Source organism: Pseudophryne corroboree, chromosome 3 (genome assembly GCF_028390025.1).
Source record: "Pseudophryne corroboree isolate aPseCor3 chromosome 3, aPseCor3.hap2, whole genome shotgun sequence".
NCBI lineage: Eukaryota > Metazoa > Chordata > Amphibia > Anura > Myobatrachidae > Pseudophryne > Pseudophryne corroboree.
Genome location: NC_086446.1, coordinates 377,562,801 through 377,590,152, shown reverse-complemented (window position 1 = coordinate 377,590,152; position 27,352 = coordinate 377,562,801). Strand labels below are relative to the sequence as shown.

The 27,352-nt window shown below is 48.2% G+C and overlaps 1 protein-coding gene across 4 annotated transcripts in view; it reads right to left on the bottom strand.

The window, feature by feature from the left end:
* Positions 1-27,352, bottom strand: part of MEIOC (meiosis specific with coiled-coil domain) — a 434,415-nt gene that overhangs the window by 101,264 nt on the left and 305,799 nt on the right. For all 4 annotated transcript variants that reach the window (XM_063959971.1, XM_063959970.1, XM_063959968.1 and 1 more), the window contains one exon: positions 12,841-14,506. In XM_063959971.1, the coding sequence (XP_063816041.1) occupies positions 12,841-14,506 (1,666 nt within the window). The remainder of the gene's footprint in view (positions 1-12,840; positions 14,507-27,352) is intronic.

Here is a 27,352-nt window from a genome sequence, read left to right as displayed (position 1 = left end):
GGTTCACAATCATGTGGAAGACTTCTGGGTGAAGTCCCCACTCTCCCGGGTGGAGGTCGTGTCTGCTGAGGAAGTCTGCTTCCCAGTTGTCCACTCCCGGAATGAATACTGCTGACAGTGCTATCACATGATTTTCCGCCCAGCAAAGAATCCTTGCAACTTCTGCCATTGCCCTCCTGCTTCTTGTGCCGCCCTGTCTGTTTACGTGGGCGACTGCCGTGATGTTGTCCGACTGGATCAACACCGGCTGACCCTGAAGCAGAGGCCTTGCTAGGCTTAGAGCATTGTAAATGGCTCTTAGCTCCAGTATATTTATGTGAAGTGTTGTCTCCAGGCTTGACCACAAGCCCTGGAAATTTCTTCCTTGTGTGACTGCTCCCCAGCCTCTCAGGCTGGCATCCGTGGTCACCAGGACCCAGTCCTGAATGCCGAATCTGCGGCCCTCTAGAAGATGAGCACTCTGCAACCACCACAGAAGAGACACCCTTGTCCTTGGGGACAGGGTTATCCGCTGATGCTTCTGAAGATGCGATCCGGACCATTTTTCCAGCAGATCCCACTGGAACGTTCTTGCGTGGAATCTGCCGAATGGAATCGCTTCGTAGGAAGCTACCATCTTTCCCAGGACTCTTGTGCATTGAAGCACTGAGACTTGCCCTGGTTTCAGGAGGTTTCTGACCAGTTCGGATAACTCCCTGGCTATCTCCTCCGGAAGGAACACCTTTTTCTGGACTGTGTCCAGAATCATCCCTAGGAACAGAAGACGTGTTGTCGGAATCAGCTGCGATTTTGGGATATTTAGAATCCAGACGTGCTGCCGTAGCACTACTTGAGATAGGGCTACTCCGACTACTAACTGTTCTCTGGATCTTGCTCTTATCAGGAGATCGTCCAAGTAAGGGATAATTAAAACGCCTTTTCTTCGAAGAAGAATCATCATTTCGGCCATTACCTTGGTAAAGACCCGGGGTGCCGTGGATAATCCAAACGGCAGCGTCTGAAACTGATAGTGACAGTTTTGTACCACAAACCTGAGGTACCCTTGATGAGAAGGGTAAATGGGGACATGGAGGTAGTCCCCCTCGTCCAGGTTCGCGATCACTGCCCTGAGTGACTCCATCTTGAATTTGAACCTCTGTATGTAAGTGTTCAAAGACTTCAGATTTAAAATAGGTCTCACCGAGCCGTCCGGCTTCGGTACCACAAACAGCGTGGAATAATACCCCTTCCCTTGTTGCAGGAGGGGTACCTTGATTATCACCTGCTGGGAATACAGCTTGTGAACTGCCTCCAATACTGCCTCCCTGTCGGAGGGAGACGTTGGTAAAGCAGACTTCAGGAACCGGCGAGGGGGAGACGTCTCGAACTCCAATTTGTACCCCTGAGATACTACTTGAAGGATCCAGGGGTCCACTTGCGAGTGAGCCCACTGCGCGCTGAAATTCTTGAGACGGGCCCCCACGGTGCCTGAGTCCGCTTGTAAGGCCCCAGCGTCATGCTGAGGACTTGGCAGAAGCGGGAGAGGGCTTTTGTTCCTGGGAATTGGCTGTCTGTTGCAGTCTTTTTCCCCTTCCTCTGCCCCGGGGCAGAAAAGAGGAACCTTTTGCCCGCTTGCCCTTATGGGGACGAAAGGACTGAGCCTGATAAGACGGCGTCTTTTTATGCTGAGAGGCGACCTGGGGTAAAAATGTGGATTTCCCAGCAGTTGCCGTGGCCACCAGGTCCGATAGACCGACCCCAAATAACTCCTCCCCTTTATAAGGCAATATTTCCATATGCCGTTTAGAATCCGCATCACCTGACCACTGTCGTGTCCATAACCCTCTTCTGGCAGAAATGGACAGCGCACTCACTCTTGATGCCAGAGTGCAAATATCCCTCTGTGCATCTCGCATATATAGAAATGCATCTTTTAAATGCTCTATAGTCAACAATATACTGTCCCTATCCAGGGTATCAATATTTTCAGTCAGGGAATCCGACCAAGCCACCCCAGCGCTGCACATCCAGGCTGAGGCGATTGCTGGTCGCAGTATAACACCAGTATGTGTGTATATACTTTTTAGGATATTCTCCAGTTTTCTGTCACCTGGTTCCTTGAGGGCGGCCGTATCAGGAGACGGTAACGCCACTTGTTTTGATAAGCGTGTGAGTGCTTTATCCACTCTAGGGGGTGTTTCCCAACGCGCCCTAACCTCTGGCGGGAAAGGGTATAATGCCAATAACTTTTTAGAAATTATCAGTTTTTTATCGGGGGAAACCCACGCTTCATCACACACCTCATTTAATTCATCTGATTCAGGAAAAACTACGGGTAGTTTTTTCACACCCCACATAATACCCTTTTTAGTGGTACTTGCAGTATCAGAAATGTTTAAAACCTCTCTCATTGCCGTGATCATGTAACGTGTGGCCCTACTGGAAGTCACTTTTGTCTCCTCACCGTCGACACTGGAGTCAGTATCCATGTCGACGTCTGTATCTACCATCTGAGGTAACGGCCGTTTTAGAGCCCCTGATGGTTTCTGAGACGCCTGGACAGGGACTAGCTGATTAGCCGGCTGTCTCATGTCATCAACTGTCTTTTGTAAAGAGCTGACATTGTCACGTAAATCCTTCCATAAAGCCATCCACTCAGGTGTCGACTCCCTAGGGGGTGACATCTCTATTATAGGCAATTGCTCCGCCTCCACATCATTTTCCTCCTCATACATGTCGACACAAACATACCGACACACAGCACACGCACAGGGAATGCTCTGATAGAGGACAGGACCCCACTAGCCCTTTGGGGAGACAGAGGGAGAGTATGCCAGCACACACCAGAGCGCTATATATATATATAGGGACAACCTTATATAAGTGTTTCTCCCTTTATAGCTGCTGTATTGTTAATATCCCACCAATTAGTGCCCCCCTCTCTTTTTTACCCTGTTTCTGTAGTGCAGGACTGCAGGGGAGAGTCAGGGAGACGTCCTTCCAGCGGAGCTGTGAGGGAAAATGGCGCCTGTGTGCTGAGGAGATAGGCTCCGCCCCCTTCTCGGCGGCCTGTCTCCCGCTTTTTGTGGAAATCTGGCAGGGGTTAAAATTCATCCATATAGCCCAGGGGGCTATATGTGATGCATTTTCGCCAGCCAAGGTGTTTCTATTGCTGCTCAGGGCGCCCCCCCCTAGCGCCCTGCACCCTCAGTGACCGGAGTGTGAAGTGTGCTGAGAAGCAATGGCGCACAGCTGCAGTGCTGTGCGCTACCTTGTGGAAGACAGGATGTCTTCTGCCGCCGATTTTCCGGACCTGTTCTTGCTTCTGGCTCTGTAAGGGGGCCGGCGGCGCGGCTCTGGGACCGAGCTCCAAGGCTGGGCCTGTGATCGGTCCCTCTGGAGCTAATGGTGTTCAGTAGCCTAAGAAGCCCAATCCACTCTGCACGCAGGTGAGTTCGCTTCTTCTCCCCTTAGTCCCTCGATGCAGTGAGCCTGTTGCCAGCAGGTCTCACTGAAAATAAAAAACCTAAACTAAAACTTTCACTAAGAAGCTCAGGAGAGCCCCTAGTGTGCACCCTTCTCGTTCGGGCACAAAAATCCAACTGAGGCTTGGAGGAGGGTCATAGGGGGAGGAGCCAGTGCACACCAGGTAGTACTAAAGCTTTCTATTTGTGCCCAGTCTCCTGCGGAGCCGCTATTCCCCATGGTCCTTACGGAGTTCCCAGCATCCACTAGGACGTCAGAGAAAGAGGATTTTTATGCTGCCCAGGGCGCCCCCCCCCCCCCCAGCGCCCTGCACCCTACAGTGCTGCTGTGTGTACCTCAGAAGCAGTCACTGAAGTCTTCTTTTCTTCTTCTACTCACCTGTCTTCTGACTTCTAGCTCTGCAAGGGGGGTGACGGCGGGCTCTGGGAGTGAACCCCTAGGCGTACCCAGTGTTCCAAACCCTCAGGAGCTAATGGTGTCCTGTAGCCAAGAAGCAGAGCCTTTAAACTCACTAGAAGTAGGTCTGACTTCTCTCCCCTAAGTCCCACGATGCAGGGAGACTGTTGCCAGCAGTGCTCTCTGAACATAAAAATCCTAACAAAGTCTTTTCCGAGCTCCTCAGTGTGCATCCAGTCTGCCTGGGCACAGATTCTAAACTGGAGTCTGGAGGAGGGGCATAGAGGGAGGAGCCAGTTCACACCCCTTTCAAACTCTTAAAGTGCCCATGTCTCCTACGGATCCCGCCTATACCCCATGGTTCTTGAAGTGTCCCCAGCATCCTCTAGGACGTATGAGAAAATAGGATTTTGGTACTTACCAGGTAAATCCTTTTCTTTGAATCTATAGGGGGCACTGGAGTACTCTTGGGATATGGACGGCTTCCACAGGAAGAAGGCACTGAATAAATTAATTTTGAAACTACACCTCCCCTCCATATCCCTGAGTACCTCAGTGTTTTTTACTGAGCCGAACAGGAGCGATAGAGAGGTTGACAATGGAGAATTACATATAACATAACGGACAACAATAAAGTTGACACAACATTACTGACAACTAAACAGTTGACACCATAACCGATTAGAACTTGTTAATCTGAACCAGTCGGTGAAAATGTGTTACCATAAGATCTACTGAACCTACCCCAAACCAGGTAAACTGCTCTGGGTGGGCGTCCAGTGCCCCCTATGGATTCAAAGAAAAGGATTTACCTGGTAAGTACCAAAATCCTATTTTCTTTTTCATCCACTAGGGGTCACTGGAGTACTCTTGGGACGAACCAAAGTTTCCACCGTGGGCGGGAGAGCTGTTTGGCACCTGTAACACTAGGCGGCCAAAGCTAGATGCTGATGCTGCAAACGTATCAAACTTGTAGAAGCGCACAAACGTGTGCACCGAAGACCATGTAGCCGCCCGGCAAAGCTGTGTCGTAGAAGCTCCACGACTCGCTGCCCATGACGTTCCCACAGCACGTGTGGAATGAGCTGTTACTGATGTAGGCGGCATGAAGGTAAGCCTGACGTATGGTCAGTTTAATCCAACTGGATAAGGTCTGCCTAGAAGCTGGCCAACCCATCTTGGCAGCATCATAGAGAGCAAACAACGTATCCGTCTTACGAACTGTCGACGTTCGGGATACATAAATGCGTAATGCGCGTACCACATCCAACCTACCAGAGTCTCCTGTTAACACAGGAACTACTATTGGTTGATTGATGTGAAAAGATGAGACTACCTTTGGTAGAAAAGCGAAATTCGTCCGAAGTTCCGCTCTATCATCATGAAACACTAAATACGGTGGCTTGCACGACAAAGCACCCAAATCTGAAAACACGCCTTGCTGACGCTATGGCTAAAAGAAAAATTGTTTTCCCAGGTGAGAAATTTAATATCCACTTGTTGTAAGGGTTCAAAATAAAAAGACTGTAAGAAATCTAAAAACCAGATTCAAGTCCCATGGCGCAGTAGGTGGAGTGAATGGAGGCTGAACTCTGAGGACACCCTGCATAAAGGTGTGAACCGACGGCAATAGGGCCAATCTACTATGAAAATAAATTGACAACGCCGATATCTGCACTTTTAGTGTGGATAAACTCAGAACTCCATCTAAACCCATCTATAGAAATAACAAAAGACGGGATAACTTAAAAGATGTCGGAAACTTCCGAGCTTCACACCAACCTACATAGGCACGCCAAATTCTGTAATAATGAGCTGCCGTAACCGGCTTCCTAGCTCGTAACATGGTTGGTATAACCGATTCTGGAATGCCCTCTCTTCTTAAGAGGGCTGTCTCAACAGCCACCCCGTCAAACGCGGCCGCGCTAAATCGGGGTAAAGGAACGGACCCTGCTGTAACAGGTCCGAACGTAGTGGGAGCGGCCAAAGACCGACTGCGAGTAGACCGTGGAGATCCGAGAACCAAGCTCTCCGAGGCCAAAGAAGCGCCACTAGTATAACTGTGACGGACTCTCCTTTGATGCGTTTTAGCCACAGAGGGAGCAGCGGAAACGGTGGAAACAGATACACGAGACTGTATGGCCACGTGATTGTGAGAGCATCCACCGCCACTGCCCTTGGATCTCTCGTTCTGGACACGACCTGGGGCGTTTGATGATTGTGGCGAGATGCCATCAGGTCCACCTGCGGGTAACTCCACTTCTGGACCAGCATGTGAAACACTTCTGGATTTAATGCCCATTCTCCTGGATGAAAATTCCGACGGCTGAGATAATCCGCCTCCCAGTTGTCCACTCCCGGAATGACTACTGCCGACAATATCATTTGGTGATACTCGGCCCAATAGAGGATTCAAGCTACTTCCCGCATTGCCATACGGCTTTTCGTTCCTCCTTGTTTGTTGATGTATGTGACCGCCATCGCATTGTCTGACTGCACCTGAACAGCCTGAGCCTGCAGCCTGTGCACTGCTTGTCGTAGCGCATTGTAAATTGCCCGGAGTTCCAGGACATTTATAGACAGCAATCTTTCGTGATCCGCCCAGAGACCCTGGAGCTGATAATTTTGAACTACAGCTCCCCAACCTCTGAGACTCGCGTCCGCCGTGAGAATTATCCAATTCTAGGCGCCGAACCGTTTCCCTGCGGTTAGATTCTGTACTTTGAGCCACCAGAGTAGAGACACTCTGGCCCTTGGAGACAACCTCACCCTGCGGTAAAACTGCAGATGCGAGCCCGACCACTGTGCGAGCACATCCAATTGAAAAGGACGTGAGTGAAGTCTTCCGAACTGAAGCGCTTCGAAAGCCGCCACCATTGTGTCTAATAGGCGAAAGCACAAATGAACCGAGACTGTGCGTGGCTTGAGCACTAATTGTACCAGATGACGAATGACCTGTACTTCCTGTTCGGGTAGGTAAATTCTTTGATTTACCGTATCGAGAATCATACCTAGGAATTGAAGTCGTTGAGACGGAATCATTCAGGAATTCGCGTAGACAATGGTAGGAAATCAGATTTCCCCCCCCACTTGGTCTGCGATCTATCTCGTTTGGAATCCGACTCCGCCTGTTAGGAACATAGCCAAAGTGGACGTTATGCGCCACTAGCGAAAGAAGCTGTAGGCAGCAAGAAGTGTAAGGTGGTCTTTATTTAGGGCAAACCTGAACAGGAGTGCCCTGCCACTACAGCCGTGTTACCTCAAACCCTTACCAAAGCAGGGCGAAGCAACAGCCCTACTGCTGTGTAGGGTACACTCCGATAGGTAATTAAACGCCCAATAATTGCAATTGTCTCTCATTGAAAATTGTTCAGCCTTCGCTGAGAACCTGACGTACTGGCCTGGTGCTATGAGGGCTGGCGGCAAATCGACCGCAACAATCTAACTGAAACAGTAAAAAAAAAAATAATAATTTTTTTTTTATTTTTTTTCTCAGGCAGTACATTCCCCCCAAAGAGGACCGGTAAGGGTCTGTCTGTGCAGTTTTTACGCAGAGTACTAACCACTATACGATCACGGCAACTTAAACGAGCCAGGTAGGAGACGAACCTACAATCTTGTTATCCGTAGTCAGATGCGTTATACCTTGCGCCACTGGCCCAGATTCGTATTTGTCCGACACACTGTGTGACCGACTTTGCAGCGAAGCTGCTTGTTTGGCTATGCATTAGACTTAGTGATCATGTACCCCAACCAGTAAGTACACCACGGAAGTAACGTGTGTATAAACCTGCATTACCGTGCATGTGGTTACCAGCAATAGTGAATATTCCTGTAGAGTCATGCTGTACAAAAACAATTAATAAATTAAACTAACAACACCCCGCTCCTCCAGAGGCTAAGTGTTGTAGGGCAGCAACCTCCGGGAAAGAGCCAGGAAGTAACGTTTAAAAAAAACATGGTAGGACACCATTTTTTAACACCTATTAAACCAGGATCTGAACCAGTGTCCATGCAATCACAATGTTCACTGTGGCCGGGAAGCCTAACCACTTGGCTACAGAGCCACCTGTAAAAACAATAAGCAAAGCTGCTGCAGGTGAGGCCTGAACTCACCATGTTTGCAGTGCTCAACAGATACTGTTTAATAAGCACTGTGTGCTGACCAATTAGTCTTGCTTACTGCAAAATATATTTTTAATGTCAGCATATTATATATATATATATATATATATATATATATCTACACATACATACAACAATGTATATTCACACATACTCAGACCTTAATAAATATATATATATTCCATATATGCATACATACACATATATATTATATACCCATATACATATATCCAGATACATCCTGATACAGAGGTAATAATTTTTAGAAGTCTGAAACTAAATGTGACCTCACACAGGCTTAAAACCTGAGATGACTGCTGCTTAACCACAGCTTAGTTAATGGGCCCTATCTAGTGGCCGGTGCCGGGAGCGGGCTCTGGAGAGCTATCATGACTGTAAAACCTATGGTAGGTTTATATTGATAGTGTAAGCTCAAACTGAGCTAACCAGAATGTATTTTTTTTTTTTTAACAGTTTAAACTAGCATGCATTAGTATGCAATCTAGTTGGATCACCAGTTTCCCCCAGATGGCAAAACAATATGCAACACTGCTTAGCTTCCAAGATCAGATGAGTTTGGGCGTATCCAGTGTGGTGTGGCTGTAGATTAAAAAATACCTACAGCACCTTGTACTCCCAGGTGGCTAATCAGGCCCAACACTGCTTAGCTTCCAAAATCAGATGAGATTGGGCGTATCCAGTGTGGTGTGGCCAAGTGAATTAAGCCAAAGCTGCTGCAGGTGAGACCTGAACTCACAATGCTTGCAGTGCTCCACAGATACTGTTTTATAAGCACCAGGTGCTGACCAATTGTTATAACATATCTTACTTTACAACAGTGAACAAAGCCAGTATTTGGCTGCCACGGCCATGATTCAGATTTGCAGTCTTTAGGATAATATCATTATAAACAGTTATGATATAAATAATAGTAAGAGAAGTGAGTGTATATCCATGTTTTAGACATGGCAGGGAAACTGCTTATTAGTAATTGCTGGTGTCTTACTCATGCAGACAGACAATACAAAAAATACAAAGACAGACAACTTGCGCGACTCAGTAAATAGCACTAAGGTGTCTCTATAAATATATATATCTGGCCAAGTGCAGTGCACGCCAGCAATATGCCTGATCCCAAATTCCCCTTAACACCCCTGCGCCTTCAATGGAGGAAAGATGTAACACAGGAAATTCTGGAAATACAACAGGAAAAACAACAGGAAGCATGGTTAATATGTCCCCATGCTCACAGTATAACACAAAGTGCCGACTTATAATTATGTAGGCAGATTTAATAAACATCTTATGTTGCACTCAAACCTGCACATATAACTTGTATCCTGTTTTAACAAAGACTTCATAGCCTATTGTAATACATATGCAGCGCTGCTGTATTCCCTTTATCAATAAGAGTTGAATCATGAGATTTTATCCAGTGACCCTGACATTTCTGTGTGCAGGGAACATCACTGTGGCAGCAAAGTTACTCACTAGGCTATGGAGCCTGCCTTTTGACTCTCATTTGAGTGCCCCCCCCCGTGCTCCGTGTACCGTTCTCTATACACGGAGCCGGGCTATGGTGGAGAGGGAGGCCGAATCGGCATCGAGGGCCGGGGAGCGCACTGTATAGAGCCGTGGAGCGGCCTATGCATAAAACCATGTGGCCGACGTGGCTCAGAGCGGCGGGGGAGACAGCCTAAACAGCGGCGCTGGAAGCGGCGGCGGCCGGCTGAAGGCAGCGGCGGGCGGCCACACACACACACACAGTATCCCACACAGCGGGGCGGCAGCGTGAGCTCACCGCCCCGTTCAACATACCTGGACCCTGTGGTGAGGGCTATGACGGGGATTCTCTGTAAGTTCCGTCCAGCCTTTACTGCAGGTTTTTTAGTCCTGCACGTGGTAGTGAGGGAGCTCTTTTTTAGAGAGGTCCGACACCCACAGCTGCTATAGCAGCCTTCACTATCCCGGACCCACGCCTATTGGAAGGGGGGAAGGGATGTGGTAAATCGTTAAAAAAAGAAAAAACTTAGAAAAAATTCCAATGAAATGTGGACAAACGCCACAAGCCTTCTAACTGTGTCGAGCACAGAAAAAACACTGAGGTACTCAGGGATATGGAGGGGAGGTGTAGTTTCAAAATTAATTTATTCAGTGCCTTCTTCCTGTGGAAGCCGTCCATATCCCAAGAGTACTCCAGTGACCCCTAGTGGATGAAAAAGAAAATAGCATTTCATTCTTTGGACGCAGGGAAGGTTAGTGAGGCTTTCTTATTGTCAATTATGTAAGCCTCCTCAACCTGTTCAGGTGTTGTATCAGTAATATGCAACACATCTCTAATAGCCTCTATCATCAACTGCACCCCTTTTGCAAGAGATGCGGCCCCTCTGAGCACGTCCCCATCACCGTCTGCAGTGTCAGAATTGGTATCCGTGTCTTCTTGCATGATCTGGGCAAGAGCACGTTTGTGGGAACTCACAGAGTGGGGTCCTGAGGTAACAGAACCAGACCAAACTGCCATAGAATTCTGTAAAATCTGAGTTGCAGATTCATTCTGAGCAACCCTAGAAGAAATCTGAGTAATCATAGATTTGATAGAGGATAACCATTCAGGCTCCCTTGCTGGTATCTGCGCTATAACAGTGCAATCCTGATTACATGGAATGAGATCATCCTGAGAGGACATATCCTCAGCTGCATATGACACAGAGTCCCTGGACATAGCTAACTGGAGACCCCAAACACTCCACACACACACACACACACACACACACACACACACACACGGAAGGTTAGACAAAGTTTCCCACCTGAGAATGGCGAGACACAGTTCAGAGAGAACCTACACACAGCGCTGTTATATATAAAGGACACCCCTTATCAGCGCCCACTGTGTACTGTAATAGTTACACAGATCTAATTCACCGCCTCCCCCCCTTCTACAACCCCCTGGTACCGCACAGGATAGCTGGAGTTGCTTGGAGGGACAGCTCTGTCAGCGTCTGTGTACAGGAACTGCAGGCAGGAAAATTGCGCTGAACGATGCTGGGTCCGCTTTGAGAAGCTCCGCCCCTTGAAGATGGTGTCTTCCTGCACAAATTCTTTATACTGGCCTGAGGACTCCGTCGCAAGGCGGGGGATTCTGTCCCCTGTGAGCATCTGAGTACGGAGGATTCTGATGCTAGCCTTGGGATTCAGTATCCAGTTAGCGTCTGTGACCAGTGTAGGGTATTAAGACGCTGGCTCAGGACGCCCCTCAAAGCGCCAACACTGTGTGCCGCTGAGCCTTCCCGGAGCGCAGCTGCTCAGAGCTGCGCTCCTACCCTTGTGCCACCATATCTCGCCTCTTCTGGCTCTGTAAGGGGGTGGCGGCATGCTGACGGGGTGAGTGATCCCCTGTGGCGGGGAACGTTCGATCCCCTCAGGAGCTCAGTGTCCTGTCAGCGGAGATAGTGGCTCAAACCCCGCAGGGCGGACACTACTCCCCCCCTTAGTCCCTCGAAGCAGGGAGGCTGTTGCCAGCAGCCTCTATGTAAAATAATAAACTCTAAAATAAACTTTTTCTAAAGAAGCTCTGTAGAGCTTCCCTAGCTGTGACCTGCTCCTCCGGGCACATTTTCTAAACTGAGTCTGGTAGGAGGGGCATAGAAGGAGGAGCCAGCCCACACTCTCAAACTCTTAAAGTGCCAATGGCTCCTAGTGGACCCGTCTATACCCCCATGGTACTAATGTGGACCCCAGCATCCTCTATGACGTAAGAGAAAATGGCATACCCTACTCACAGCTTAATGCGTATAGTGATGCTCATAAAGGTTTCTTTAGGGTATTTGTCCTGTTCTACCTTGCCATGTCCCAAGGTAGAGGGACTTTAGGAGAAGAGGTCCCTCTACCTTGAGGCAAGGCATTCCCCACCACAGAATATGCACACTTCGGCATCAGTGTGTCGTCCATGCATTAAGCTGCACAAGTAGCTGGCAGCTGACAGGAATAACAACTTATCCCCCCCCAGCCGAGGGTAAAGGTACAAGACTGATAACGCCAAGTCTTCACAGAAGTTTATAAACTACTACTTGTAACGCTGTAGTGTGATTACTGAAATCTTGTTGTTGTCTCGTAACATTTATATCTCTATCTGCTTATATGCTGTGACTGAACTGTAGCAATTGCTCTAACATAATGACATTCTGCTTGGCTACTAACGTCTTATCACCTGCCTATCCGCCTTTGTACAAAATGTACACTCATTGACATTCAACAATAGTTGGATCTGTGCAATACTATATGAATAATTGTGGCCAGTTAATTTATTTCATCCACCTGCATATCTCACATATGTTGCATTTTATATTGTATTTTTAACTGTTTATTAAAATGGAAAAACATATTTTTTAAAACCAGCAGATGTGTACCAATTGCTCCCATTTCTTTTTGTAGTTATTGTTTATGTGGTGTAGATCCAGATACACTATGTGGGGGCAGCTATATCAGTTATTGTGTTTATATCAACATAATAAATTAAGTGATTTGTGCCCACTACTCTTATATGATTATGTACTATGTCTATTTTTCCATGGTACTATAGTACAATGGAAGAGGACAAAACTAAATAATCCCAATTTATAAAAGTAAAAATAAGCTTTCCAGCAATACAGATGTTGCCATTTTAATTTATTGTGCGATGCATACGCACGCATGGCGGGAGCGGCTTGCTGCGACCATGTGCGACTATTCGTACACAGTGATCGCACAATACATTTCCTATGGGCACATTTTTTTCATTATAGCTTTGCAGCGAATACATATGTATATACTGAATAATATACCTTTTAGATTGCCTTGTCCCTTTGTACTTACCCTTTTCCGCTCTTTTTCCAGAGCTCTACATTGCTCATAACATTCTTCCAGATGGAAGTGGAGTTCACCTGCAGGTATACTTCGAGGCTTCATTGATCTCTGAGTGCTGAACATTGGTACCAACGCACGAATGGAGGCATCCCCATGTAAGAGGTCATTGAGCCGTGGACACACTTGGCCCAGGTCTTCATAAGGATATGGGTCATAGTTGTCCATTATGGGATAGATTGTGTTACCCAAATTATGAGAAAAGTGCGACCTGCAGTTATTGGAAGATTGTGTGGTAAAGTTGTTATGTATGTCGCCCATCATCAATCCATTAGAAAAACATTTGTCCTGATGATGTGTCAACTTGCTGCCATTAAGTGGCTTATCACCACTTACTGGTCTTTGATTATTGTAGTTTAGTAAACTGCCAAGCAACTCCTTATAACTATGGGCTACGCTATCATAGGTGTGTTCATCTACATTGCACTGCATGCTTTGTTTTTTCTCTGGTATCTTCTTGACAGTGCTGTTTAATGGATTGTAGTGGCTTGATAGTTTCTCACAGACACCATTTAATGGCTTCAACTTTTTTTCAGAGATGGATTCCAACATTAGTTCCTCCCTAGTTTTGCCAAATCTGTCCTGTGCCCTATCGGTACTGTTGAAACTGTATTCAAAAGGTAAAACTGTTGGGATTACATTGCTATATTTTTGGAAACTTCTAGTAGGTGTAAGTGGACAGGCCACTGAAGAATAACTGGAGCCAAGAGTAGGATTTCTCTGGGAATTAGATAAAACACTGTTTAACTTCTGATTGCAATAAGTGCTGTGAGAATTGCTCTCACTATGGCCATTTAGCCATGATGACTTGTTTGAATTACCACTAGTTGTAGAGGACATAAGACTGGCAGACTTAAAGTAATCTGAATTTTGGAGATCATGTCTTATGTGGTTCAGTTTCTGTAAGTGATTAACAAAAGCACTACTACCTCCACACAGTGTTTTCACTCCATAATCAGTCTTGTGATCGTATTCAGACGCAAATAGGGAATCTTTTGGGAAAGGCCTAGCTGTCATTAGCTGTGTGACCTTAGCAGCAGTGTTATTTTGATCTAGCAAAAAATCTTCATGTCTTTGAATGTTTTGTTTTGCTTGGAAGAATCTGGCATAGGCTTCTGCATCAAAAGCAGAAAATTCAGATGATACATTAGTGCAATTTTTAAAATCCTGAAAGACTGAGCATTTACTCTGCTTGGTTTTACCATGATTTATCATATCATATCTTCCAAGTTCAGTGTCAAAGTTATATTTGTTTAATGGTGAAACCAATGAATCCCTCTTCTGAAAACAGTCTTTGGATGTTTCGGGCAATGCAGCCGACACTGTAAAGCCGTTCTTGGGAAGAGAGAACTCCTGAATGCTCATTTTGGGGTTTAGATTACAGCTGCCATGATTATCAGTATGACAGGAAGAGAGCCAATGTCCATCTTGTTCCAGATCATGGTATAAATCCTCTAACTGCTGTGTTTCTGTGCTGGGCATTGACTCAGTGCCATAGACATTCTGCTGCAATACTGCCAGATCCTCAGCTTGCGTAATATCGTGCAGTAGTTCCTCGTGATCAGACAGTCTATTCATATTCAAAGACCACACAGATTTCATAGTGGGAGAGCATATTCTATTAAAAAATAAATAAACAATGTAGACACCAGGTAAGAAGCTAGTTTTAAAATTATTCTTTATGCTTCCTTCTACAAAGCAAAACATAAAATAAATAGTAAATACTTAGTATATGATAGTACATGCAAACCGCAACAATTATCAAAGCACCTATTGTCAACATGCACAAATTTAGCATTATGGTGAAGGTAGAAACATACAGTGAAAAAAACCTAAGGCAAGCAACATTTGGCCACATGAGTTGAGTGGCCTGGGTCAATCCAGGAGTAATAGTGGCAAGATACTGCAGCCAGAAGATTATATGAGCAGGTGATGGCATGAGGAGATATGTGCAGCCAGCATTTGAAATGAAATACATTGTAAAGCTGGAAAAAGTTTGATTTCATTTATTTTATTTTCCAAGGTGTAATGTGAATTTTGACAGGCTATGACGATTTTCTATAGGCACTGTACACATATATTCAATCACACACACACTTGTAAGTCCGCCACATTCCCTTTTTCCCATCTGCATTAAGTTGCGATTTTAGAAGGGTGATGATTCTCTAACACAGCAGCTATAGCTTGATATCTTGGCAGGTTTGCGTGGTTAAATGCTGTGAGAATTATGTTATTGATATATAGAGATAGAGATAATTATCACTTCCAGTCTGGGAAATAAAGACGTAGAAGGGATGCTGTCTGCCATTAAATAATTTTCTTCTAAATCCAGAGGTGACACAGGTTGCTGGGTATAGGCTCTGAGTAGGAGCCTGGTCACCAAATAGTTTACTTTATTCTCTCCCAGCAACCAAGGCTCCTTCTCCTTTATAGCCAGCCCCAAGCCACAGGCAGTCAGTTAACACTTAATTTCCACCAAAGTCCAGGGTCCAACCCAATACAGTTCCAAATCAGACAAGACCCGGGACAGATCCTTTTCCACCGTGGCACCGATGCGGGTTATTAATAGATCGGCTCCGTTAATACTGCACATGGGTACAGGTGCCGGCCCTTGCAGATCACATCATCTCCGGAATGCAGCTCTCCCATGCTGTAAACGGGACCCGGGTCAGACGACCCAGGTTACCCGTTTACACTGAAGCTCCCACGGGTCCTTTCAGTGTAAAACCCTGTTAAGTACCCAGGAAGGATTCCCGGGTGACAGGATCCCAGATGGAGCAGATTCCCCCGACAAATAATCAAAGGTTGTTGCGCGTTCTTGTTCAATAAAGCAGGATTTTAAAGTCAGTGGAAAAGTGGTATACAGTAAGTTACCAAGCACAAGGCAGAAGCGAGAAAAAGAAGGAAGACCAGCACACACAGGTCCAAACACATGCACAGAAGATACGGACAGGGGAACTGGAAGAAGAGCAAACCCTGCCAGCCAGGTACATCAGGGTGGGCACCCTGTGTCCCCTATGGATTTCAAAGAAAAGAATTTAACCAAGGACATAAATCTCCTTTTCTTCCTCACACCATAAAGGATACAGGCTTTACACTGGGACGTCCCAGCGCTATTCTCTTCACTGAGAACCTGAAAGCTACATCTGAGGAAGCGAAGGTGTCAAAGGATTAGAACTTGATAGACGTATGGGCAGATGACCACATGGCTACTTTACAAAGCTGCTCCACAGATGCGCCACGTCGAGCTGCCCAAGAAGTTCAAACCGACCCGGTGAAATGACCTGTGACCACGTTCGATGCAGGAAGGTCCGCCACAGAATAAGTGTGGTGGACATTTAAACAGAGCCATCTGGCCCAAGTCTGCTTAGTAGCTGGCCAGCCCCATTGGTGAAAGTCATACAGGACAAAGAGAAACTCAGTTTTATAGAGATCCCTTGACTTGTCCAAATAAAGCCGGAAGGGCTCGAACGACATGCAAAGAGACCTCCTCCAGCAAATAAGCAGGGACCACGATCTCTTTGTTGATATGAAACCAAGTAATCACCTGGGGGGGAAGCCCAATCGTGTCCGAAGAGTGGCCTGGTCAGAGAGAAGGATCAGAAATGGAGAGCAACAAAATAACGCACTCATGTCCGACACGTCGGATGATGCTATGGCAAGCAGGAAGACAGTCTTACATGTAAGCCAACGAATGTCAACAGTGTGTAATGGCTCAGACGGTGACAACTGAAGAACTCAAAGAACAAAAGTCAAGTTCCAAGGAGCCACGGGAGGACTAAACGGGGAAACACATAAAGGACACCCTGTAGGGAAGTCCATACATCAGCGCAGTTTGTCTCTGGAAGAAGACAGAAAGGGCTGAAACCTGCACCTACAAGAAAGATAGATGGAGGCCAAAAACTAGACCTGCCTGTAATTTGTGATTGTGAGTGTCACCCTGGAATTGTTTATGTAGGCGACGGCTGTCGCAATGTCGGACTGTACCTGGACAGGACGATGTTGAAGGACTGGTAGAGCTAATGTACCTGGACCGGACGATGTTGGAGGAGTGGTAGAGCTAGGCAGAGAGCTCTGAAGACCGGTCAGAGTTCCAGAATGTTGATTGGTAGCTGGCTCTCCTGAGCTGACCACCAACCCTGAAATGTCTTTTGACAGGTGACTGCCCCCCATCCGTGAAGACTTGCATTGGTGGTGAGGAGGACCCAGTCCTGATTCCAAAAGGGGTGGGCCTTGTCCAAGTGGGACACCTGGAGCCACCACATGAGGGAGGATCAGACCTCCCAAGAGAGGATGATCGTTTGTATCTTTAGCTTCAGATGGGATCTATTCCTCCGGGCCAGAACTTCCATCTGAAGAAGCTGGGAGTGAAACGGAGCATCATGTCCCAAGGTAGAAACTAGAGAGCCCACAATATGCATGCAAGAGTGTTTTTTAACACTCGGCGGTGACTTCGAACAGACGAACATATGTCTGCAGGGAGGAACACATGCTGAACTCTGAAATCCAACAAAGCCCCCAAATGTAACATCACCTGCAAAGGAGTCAAAGAGGATTTCTTCCAATTGATGATCCATCCGTGGGACTGTAGAAGATCTATTGTGAAATGGATGTGTTCCCTGAGGATATACAGTGATACCCCTGTGCCGAAGATGCTCTGCCATGACTTTCATGAAGACATGGGGAGCCGTGGAAAGACCAGATAGCAATGCCTGAAATTGGACATGTTCCTCCCAAATCACAAACCTGAGGAAGTGTCGTTGACTCAACCCAGATGGAAACATGCATACTGCATGTCCAAAGAGGCCATGAAATTCCACGGCTCCAGAGCCAGTTTGATGGAAAGCAGAGACTCCATGTGGAACTTGGAGACCCACAAGTACCTGTTGAGTGCCATCAGGTTGAGGATTGGCTGGAAGGAACCGTTGGGCTTCGGCAACAAGAACAGGTTAGCACAAAAGCCCATGCCTCTCTGCGACAGGTGAGCAATTACCTTGGAGGCTAGTAGGAAGTGAATGGACTCTCGCAGTGCTGCGATCTACCAGACGGCCTGTGGAAAAAAATTGAGCAGATGGACAATCTCGAAAGATTAGAGCATTGCCTTGTGAGACTACACCTCGTACCCAGGCATCCGATGTGGTCGAAATCAAGGTCTAGGAGAAAAGCTGAAACGTTTCTCCCACAGTGGGGTCCCCCAGGTGAAGGCCCACCCTGTTATGTAGTGGATTTGTCAGCTGGCTTGGCGGCAGAGCATCTGGTAGACCACGGCTGTTTACCTTGGGACTTGGAGCCCTTGGAGCAGAAACTCTGGAACCAAGAAAATAAGATTTTACTCACCGGTAAATCTATTTCTCGTAGTCCGTAGTGGATGCTGGGAACTCCGTAAGGACCATGGGGAATAGCGGCTCCGCAGGAGACTGGGCACAACTAAAGAAAGCTTTAGGACTACCTGGTGTGCACTGGCTTCTCCCTCTATGACCCTCCTCCAGACCTCAGTTAGGATACTGTGCCCGGAAGAGCTGACACAATAAGGAAAGGATTTGGAATCCCGGGTAAGACTCATACCAGCCACACCAATCACACCGTATAACTCGTGATATTATACCCAGTTAACAGTATGAAATATAACTGAGCCTCACTAACAGATGGCTCATAACAATAACCCTTTAGTTAGGCAATAACTATATACAAGTATTGCAGACAATCCGCACTTGGGATGGGCGCCCAGCATCCACTACGGACTACGAGAAATAGATTTACCGGTGAGTAAAATCTTATTTTCTCTGACGTCATAGTGGATGCTGGGAACTCCGTAAGGACCATGGGGATTATACCAAAGCTCCCAAACGGGCGGGAGAGGTCGGATGACTCTGCAGCACCGAATGAGCAAACTCAAGGTCCTCCTCAGCCAGGGTATCAAACTTGTAGACTTTTGCAAAAATGTTTGAACCCGACCAAGTAACAGCTCGGCAAAGTTGTAAAGCCGAGACCCCTTGGGCAGCCGCCCAAGAAGAGCCCACTTTCCTCGTGGAATGGGCTTTTACAGATTTAGGGTGCGGCAGTCCAGCTGCAGAATGTGCAAGTTGAATCGTGCTACAGATCCAGCGAGCAATAGTCTGCTTAGAAGCAGGAGCACCCAGCTTGTTGGGTGCATACAGGATAAATAGCGAGTCAGTTTTCCTGACTCCAGCCGTCCTGGAAACATATATTTTCAGGGCCCTGACTACGTCCAGTAACTTGGGAGTCCTCCAAGTCCCACGTAGCCGCAGGCACCACAATAGGTTGGTTCACATGAAAAGCTGATACCACCTTAGGAAGGAATTGGGAACGAGTCCTCAATTCCGCCCTATCCATATGAAAATCAGATAAGGGCTTTTTCATGACAAAGCCGCCAATTCTGATACACGCCTGGCCGACGCCAAGGCCAACAGCATGACCACTTTCCATGTGAGGTATTTTAGCTCTACGGATTTAAGTGGCTCAACCCAATGTGACTTCAGGAAATCCAACACCACGTTGAGATCCCACGGTGCCACTGGAGGCACAAACGGGGGCTGAATATGCAGCACTCCCTTAACAAAAGTCTGAACTTCAGGCAGTGAAGCCAGTTCTTTTTGGAAGAAAATGTACAGAGCCGAAATCTGGACCTTAATGGAACCCAGTTTTAGGCCCAAAGTCACTCCTGACTGTAGGAAGTGCAGAAAACGACCCAGTTGAAATTCTTCCGTTGGGGCCTTCCTGGCCTCACACCAAGCAACATATTTTCGCCATATGCGGTGATAATATTTTGCGATCACATCTTTCCTAGCCTTAATCAGCGTAGGAATGACTTCCTCCGGAATGCCCTTTTCCTTCAGGATTCGGCGTTCAACCGCCATGCCGTCAAACGCAGCCGCGGTAAGTCTTGGAACAGACAGGGCCCCTGCTGCAGCAGGTCCTGTCTGAGCGGCAGAGGCCATGGGTCCTCTGAGATCATTTCTTGAAGTTCCGGGTACCAAGCTCTTCTTGGCCAATCCGGAACCACGAGTATAGTTCTTACTCCTCTCCTTCTTATTATTCTCAGTACCTTGGGTATGAGAGGCAGAGGAGGGAACACATACACCGACTGGTACACCCACGGTGTTACCAGAGCGTCCACAGCTATCGCCTGAGGGTCCCTTGACCTGGCGCAATATCTTTGTAGCTTTTTGTTGAGGCGGGACGCCATCATGTCCACCTGTGGCCTTTCCCAATGGTGTACAATCATTTTGAAGACTTCTGGATGAAGTCCCCACTCTCCCGTGTGGAGGTCGTGTCTGCTGAGAAAGTCTGCTTCCCAGTTGTCCACTCCGGGAATGAACACTGCTGACAGTGCTAACACATGATTTTCCGCCCATCGGAAAATCCTTGTGGCTTCTGCCATCGCCATCCCGCTTCTTGTGCCGCCCTGTTGGTTTACATGGGCGACCGCCGTGATGTTGACTGACTGGATCAGCACCGGCTGGTGTTGAAGCAGGGGTCTAGCCTGAATGGCCCTTAGTTCCAGAATATTTATGTGTAGGGAAGTCTCCTGACTCGACCATAGTCCTTGGAAGTTTCTTCCCTGTGTGACTGCCCCCCAGCCTCGAAGACTGGCATCCGTGGTCACCAGGACCCAGTCCTGTATGCCGAAACTGCGGACCTCTAGAAGATGAGCACTCTGCAGCCACCACAACAGCGACACCCTGGCCCTTGGAGACAGGGTTATCAGCCGAAGCATCTGGAGATGCGACCCGGACCACTTGTCCAACAGATCCCACTGGAAGATCCTTGCATGGTACCTGTCGAATGGAATTTCTTCGTAAGAAGCTACCATCTTTCCCAGGACTCGCGTGCATTGATGCACCGACACCTGTATTTGTTTTAGGAGGTCTCTGACTAGAGATGACAACTCCTTGGCCTTCTCCTCCGGGAGAAACACTTTTTCCTGTTCTGTGTCCAGAACCATACCCAGGAACAGTAGACGCGTCGTAGGAACCAGCTGCGACTTTGGAATATTCAGAATCTAGCCGTGCTGTTGTAGCACTTCCCGAGATAGTGCTACTCTGACCAACAACTGCTCCCTGGACCTCGCCTTTATAAGGAGATCGTCCAAGTACGGGATAATTATAACTCCCTTTTTTCGAAGGAGTATCATCATTTCGGCCATTACCTTGGTAAATACCCTCGGTGCCGGGGACAGACCAACGGCAACGTCTGGAATTGGTAATGACAGTCCTGTACCACAATTTTGAGGTACTCCTGGTGAGGAGGGTAAATGCAGGTAAGCATCCTTGATGTCCAGTGATACCATGTAATCCCCTTCGACCAGGCTTGGAATAACCGCCCTGAGCGATTCCATTTTGAACTTGAACCTTCGTATATAAGTGTTCAAGGATTTCAATTTTAGAATGGGTCTCACCGAACCGCCTGGTTTCGGTACCACAAACATTGTGGAATAGTAACCCCGGCCTTGTTGAAGGAGGGGTACCTTGATTATCACCTGCTGGAAGTACCGCTTGTGAATTGCCGCCAGTACTACCTCCCCTCGAGGGCAGCAGGCAAGGCTGATTTGAGGTAACGGCGAGGGGGAGTCGCCTCGAACTCCAGCATGTATCCCTGTGATACTACTTGCAGAACCCAGGGATCCACCTGTGAGCGAGCCCACTGGTCGCTGAAGTTCCCGAGACGCGCCCCCACCGCACCTGGCTCCACCTGTGAAGCCCCAGCGTCATGCGGTGGACTCAGAGGAAGCGGGGGAAGATTTTGATCCTGGGAACTGGCTGTCTGGTGCAGCTTTTTCCCTCTTCCCTTGTCTCTGTGCAGAAAGGAAGCGCCTTTGACCCGCTTGCTTTTCTGAAGCCGAAAGGACTGTACCTGATAATACGGTGCTTTCTTAGGCTGTGAGGAAACTTGAGGTAAAATTTTTCTTTCTTTCTTCCCAGCTGTTGCTGTGGATACGAGGTCCAGAGACCATCCCCCAAACAATTCCTCACCCTTATAAGGCAGAATCTTCATGTGCCTTCTAAAGCCAGCATCGCCTGTCCACTGCCGGGTCCCTAATACCCTCCTGGCAGAATGGACATTGCATTAATTCTGGATGCCAGCCGGCAAATATCCCTCTGTGCATCCCTCATATATAAGACGACGTCTTTAATATGCTCTATGGTTAGCAGGGTAATAGACCACGCTGCAGCAGCCCTATCCATGCTGAGGCAATTGCAGGTCTCAGTATAGTACCTGAGTGTGTATATACAGACTTCAGGATAGCCTCCTGCTTTTTATCAGCAGGCTCCTTCAAAGTGGCCGTATCCTAAGACGGCAGTGCCACCTTTTTTGACAAACGTGTGAGCGCCTTATCCACCCTAGGGGATATCTCCCAACGTGACCTATCCTCTGGCGGGAAAGGGTACGCCATCAGTAACTTTTTAGAAATTACCAGTTTCTTATCGGGGGAACCCACGCTTCTTCACACACTTCATTCACTCATCTGATGGGGGAACAGAACACTGGCTGCTTTTTCTCCCCAAACATAAAACCCCTTTTTTTGTGGTACTTGGGTTAATGTCAGAAACGTGTAACACATTTTTCATTGCCGAGATCATGCAACGGATGTTCCTAGTGGATTGTGTATATGTCTCAACCTCGTCGACACTGGAGTCAGACTCCGTGTCGACATCTGTGTCTGCCATCTGAGGTAGCGGGCGTTTTTGAGCCCCTGATGGCCTGAGACGCCTGGGCAGGCGCGGACTGAGAAGCCGGCTGTCCCACAGCTGTTACGTCATCCAGCCTTTTATGTAAGGAGTTGACACTATCGGTTAATACCTTCCACCTATCCATCCACTCAGGTGTCGGCCCCACAGGGGGCGACATCACATTTATCGGCATCTGCTCCGCCTCCACATAAGCCTTCTCATCAACCATGTCGACACAGCCGTACCGACACACCGCACACACACAGGGAATGCTCTGACTGAGGACAGGACCCCACAAAGTCCTTTGGGGAGACAGAGAGAGAGTATGCCAGCACACACCAGAGCGCTATATAATGCAGGGATTCACACTACCCACAGTGATTTTTCCCTTATAGCTGCTATAATACACAGATTTGCGCCTAAATTTAGTGCCCCCCCTCACTTTTTAACCCTTTGAGCCTGAAAACTACAGGGGAGAGCCTGGGGAGCTGTCTTCCAGCTGCACTGTGAAGAGAAAATGGCGCCAGTGTGCTGAGGGAGATAGCCCCGCCCCTTTTTCGGCTGACTTCTCCCGCTTTTTTATGGATCTCTGGCAGGGGTATTTTTCACATATATAGCCTCTAGGACTATATATTGTGATTTTTTATGCCAGCCAAGGTGTTAATATTGCTGCTCAGGGCGCGCCCCCCCCAGCGCCCTGCACCCATCAGTGACCGGAGTGTGAGGTGTGCATGAGGAGCAATGGCGCACAGCTGCAGTGCTGTGCGCTACCTTGTTGAAGACCGAAGTCTTCTGCCGCCGATTTTCAGGACCATCTTCTTGCTTCTGGCTCTGTAAGGGGGACGGCGGCGCGGCTCCGGGAACGGACGATCGAGGTCGGGCCCTGTGTTCGATCCCTCTGGAGCTAATGGTGTCCAGTAGCCTAAGAAGCCCAAGCTAGCTGCAAGCAGGTAGGTTCGCTTCTTCTCCCCTTAGTCCCTCGTAGCAGTGAGTCTGTTGCCAGCAGATCTCACTGAAAATAAAAAAAAATAAGAATTTACTCACCGGTAATTCTATTTCTCGTAGTCCGTAGTGGATGCTGGGGACTCCGTAAGGACCATGGGGAATAGACGGGCTCCGCAGGAGACTGGGCACTCTATAGAAAGATTTAGGACTATCTGGTGTGCACTGGCTCCTCCCTCTATGACCCTCCTCCAAGCCTCAGTTAGGAACTGTGCCCGGAAGAGCTGACACAATAAGGAAGGATTTTTGAATCCCGGGTAAGACTCATACCAGCCACACCAATCACACCATGTAACACGTGATAGGAACCCCGGTTAACAGTATGATAACAAAATGGAGCCTCTCAAGAGATGGCTCACAACAAAACCCGATATTTGTAACAATAACTATGTACAGGTATTGCAGACAATCCGCACTTGGGATGGGCGCCCAGCATCCACTACGGACTACGAGAAATAGAATTACCGGTGAGTAAATTCTTATTTTCTCTGACGTCCTAGTGGATGCTGGGGACTCCGTAAGGACCATGGGGATTATACCAAAGCTCCCAAAAGGGCGGGAGAGTGCGGATGACTCTGCAGCACCGAATGAGAGAATTCCAGATCCTTCTCAGCCAGGGTATCAAATCTGTAGAATTTTACAAACGTGTTTGCCCCCGACCAAGTAGCTGCTCGGCAAAGTTGTAAAGCCGAGACCCCTCGGGCAGCCGCCCAAGATGAGCCCACCTTCCGTGTGGAATGGGCTTTTACAGATTTAGGCTGCGGTAAGCCTACCGCAGAATGCGCCAGCTGAATAGTGCTACAAATCCAGCGCGCAATAGACTGCTTAGAAGCAGGAGCACCCAGCTTGGTGGGTGCATACAGGATAAACAGCGAGTCAGTCTTTCTGACTCCAGCCGTCCTGGAAATATAAATTTTTAGGGCCCTGACTACGTCCAGCAACTTGGACTCCTCCAAGTCCCTAGTAGCCGCAGGCACCACAATAGGTTGGTTCAAGTGAAAAGCTGAGACCACCTTTGGGAGAAACTGAAGACGAGTCCTCAATTCTGCCCTATCCATATGGAAAATCAGATAAGGGCTTTTACAAGACAAAGCCGCCAATTCTGAAACCCGCCTGGCCGACGCCAGGGCCAACAGCATAACCACTTTCCACGTGAGATATTTTAAATCCACAGTCTTAAGTGGTTCGAACCAATGTGATTTCAGGAATGCCAAAACCACATTGAGATCCCAAGGTTCCACTGGGGGCACAAAAGGAGGCTGAATATGCAGTACTCCTTTGACAAAAGTCTGAACTTCAGGCAGTGAAGCCAGTTCTTTTTGGAAGAAAATCAACAGAGCCGAAATCTGGACCTTTATGGACCCCAATTTGAGGCCCAACGTCACCCCTGCTTGCAGGAAGTGCAGGAATCGACCCAGTTGAAATTCCTCCGTCTGGGCCTTCATGGCCTCACACCAAGCAACATATTTTCGCCAAATGCGGTGATAATGTCTTGCGGTGACATCCTTCCTGGCTTTGATCAGGGTAGGGATGACTTCCTCCGGAATACCCTTTTCCTTCAGGATCCGGTGTTCAACCGCCATGCCGTCAAACGCAGCCGCGGTAAGTCTTGGAACAGACAGGGTCCCTGCTGCAGCAGGTCTTGTCTGAGCGGCAGAGGCCAAGGGTCCTCTGTAAGCATCTCTTGAAGTTCCGGGTACCAAGCTCTTCTTGGCCAATCCGGAACCACGAGTATGGTTTTCACTCCTCGCCTTCTTATTATTCTCAGTACCTTGGGTATGAGAGGTAGAGGAGGAAACACATAAACGGACTGGTACACCCATGGTGTCACTAGAGCGTCCACCGCTATCGCCTGAGGGTCTCTTGACCGGGCGCAATATCTTTTCAACTTCTTGTTGAGGCGGGACGCCATCATGTCTACCTGTGGTTTTTCCCACCGGTTGACCAGCATTTGAAAGACTTCTGGATGAAGTCCCCATTCTCCCGGGTGGAGGTCGTGCCTGCTGAGGAAGTCTGCTTCCCAGTTGTCCACTCCCGGAATGAACACTGCCGTCAGTGCTAACACATGATTCTCTGCCCATCTGAGAATCCTTGTGGCTTCTGCCATCGCCATCCTGCTTCTCGTGCCGCCCTGTCTGTTTACATGTGCGACCGCCGTGATGTTGTCTGACTGGATCAGTACCGGCTGGTTTTGAAGCAGGGGTCTTGCCTGGCTTAGGGCATTGTAAATGGCCCTTAGCTCCAGGATATTTATGTGAAGAGAAATCTCCTGATTTGACCACAGTCCTTGGAAATTTCTTCCCTTTGTGACTGCCCCCCAGCCCCGAAGGCTGGCATCCGTGGTCACCAGGACCCAGTCCAGTATTCCGAATCTGCGGCCCTCTAGTAGATGAGCCCTCTGCAGCCACCACAGCAGCGACACCCTGGTTCTGGCCGATAGGGTTATCCGCTGTTGCATCTGGAGATGGGACACGGACCATTTGTCCAACAGGTCCCACTGGAACGTCCTTGCGTGGAACCTTCCGAATGGAATTGCTTCGTACGAAGCTAACATTTTTCCCAGGACTCGTGTGCATTGATGTACCGACACTTTTCCTGGTTTTAGGATGTCTCTGACCAGAGATGACAATTCCTCTGCTTTTTCCAGTGGAAGAAACACTCTTTTCTGGTCTGTGTCCAGAATCATTCCCAGGAACAGAAGACGTGTCGTCGGGACCAGCTGTGACTTTGGAATGTTTAGAATCCAGCCGTGCTGTTGTAGCACTTCCTGAGAAAGTGCCACCCCCACTATCAACTGTTCTTTGGACCTCGCCTTTATCAGGAGATCGTCCAAGTACGGGATAATTAAAACTCCCTTCTTGCGAAGGAGTATCATCATTTCGGCCATTACCTTGGTAAAGACCCTCGGTGCCGTGGATAATCCAAACGGCAGCGTCTGGAACTGATAGTGACAGTCCTGTACCACAAATCTGAGGTACTCCTGGTGCGGAGGGTAAATGGGGACATGCAGGTACGCATCCTTGATGTCCAGGGATACCATGTAATCCCCCTCCTCCAGGCTCGCAATAACCGCCCTGAGCGATTCCATCTTGAACTTGAACCTTTTGATATAAGTGTTCAAGGCTTTTAAATTTAAGATGGGTCTCACCGAACCGTCCGGTTTCGGTACCACAAACATTGTGGAGTAGTAACCCTTTCCTTGCTGAAGGAGGGGTACCTTGACAATCACTTTCTGTGAATACAGTTTTTGAATAGCCACCAACACTGACTCCCTGGCAGAGGGAGTTGCCGGCAAGGCAGATTTTAGGAAACGGCGGGGGGGGGAGACGTCTCGAATTCCAGCCTGTACCCCTAAGATACTACTTGAAGGACCCAGGGATCCACTTGTGAGAGAGCCCACTGTGTGCTGAAAAACCTGAGACGTGCCCCCACCGTTCCCGATTCCGCCTGAGCAGCCCCAGCGTCATGCTGTGGACTTACCGGACGCAGGGGAGGACTTCTGCTCCTGGGAACTAGCTGTGTGCTGCAGCTTTTTCCCCCTTCCTCTGCCCCTCGGCAGAAAGGATGAGCCTCTAGCCCGCTTGGTTTTCTGGGGCCGAAAGGACTGTACCTGATAATACGGTGCTTTCTTTTGCTGTGGGGTAGCCTGTGGCAAAAAAGTCGATTTCCCAGCAGTAGCTGTGGAAACGAGGTCTGAAAGACCTTCCCCAAAAAGTTCCACCCCTTTATAGGGTAAAACTTCCATGTGCCGTTTGGAGTCGGCATTACCT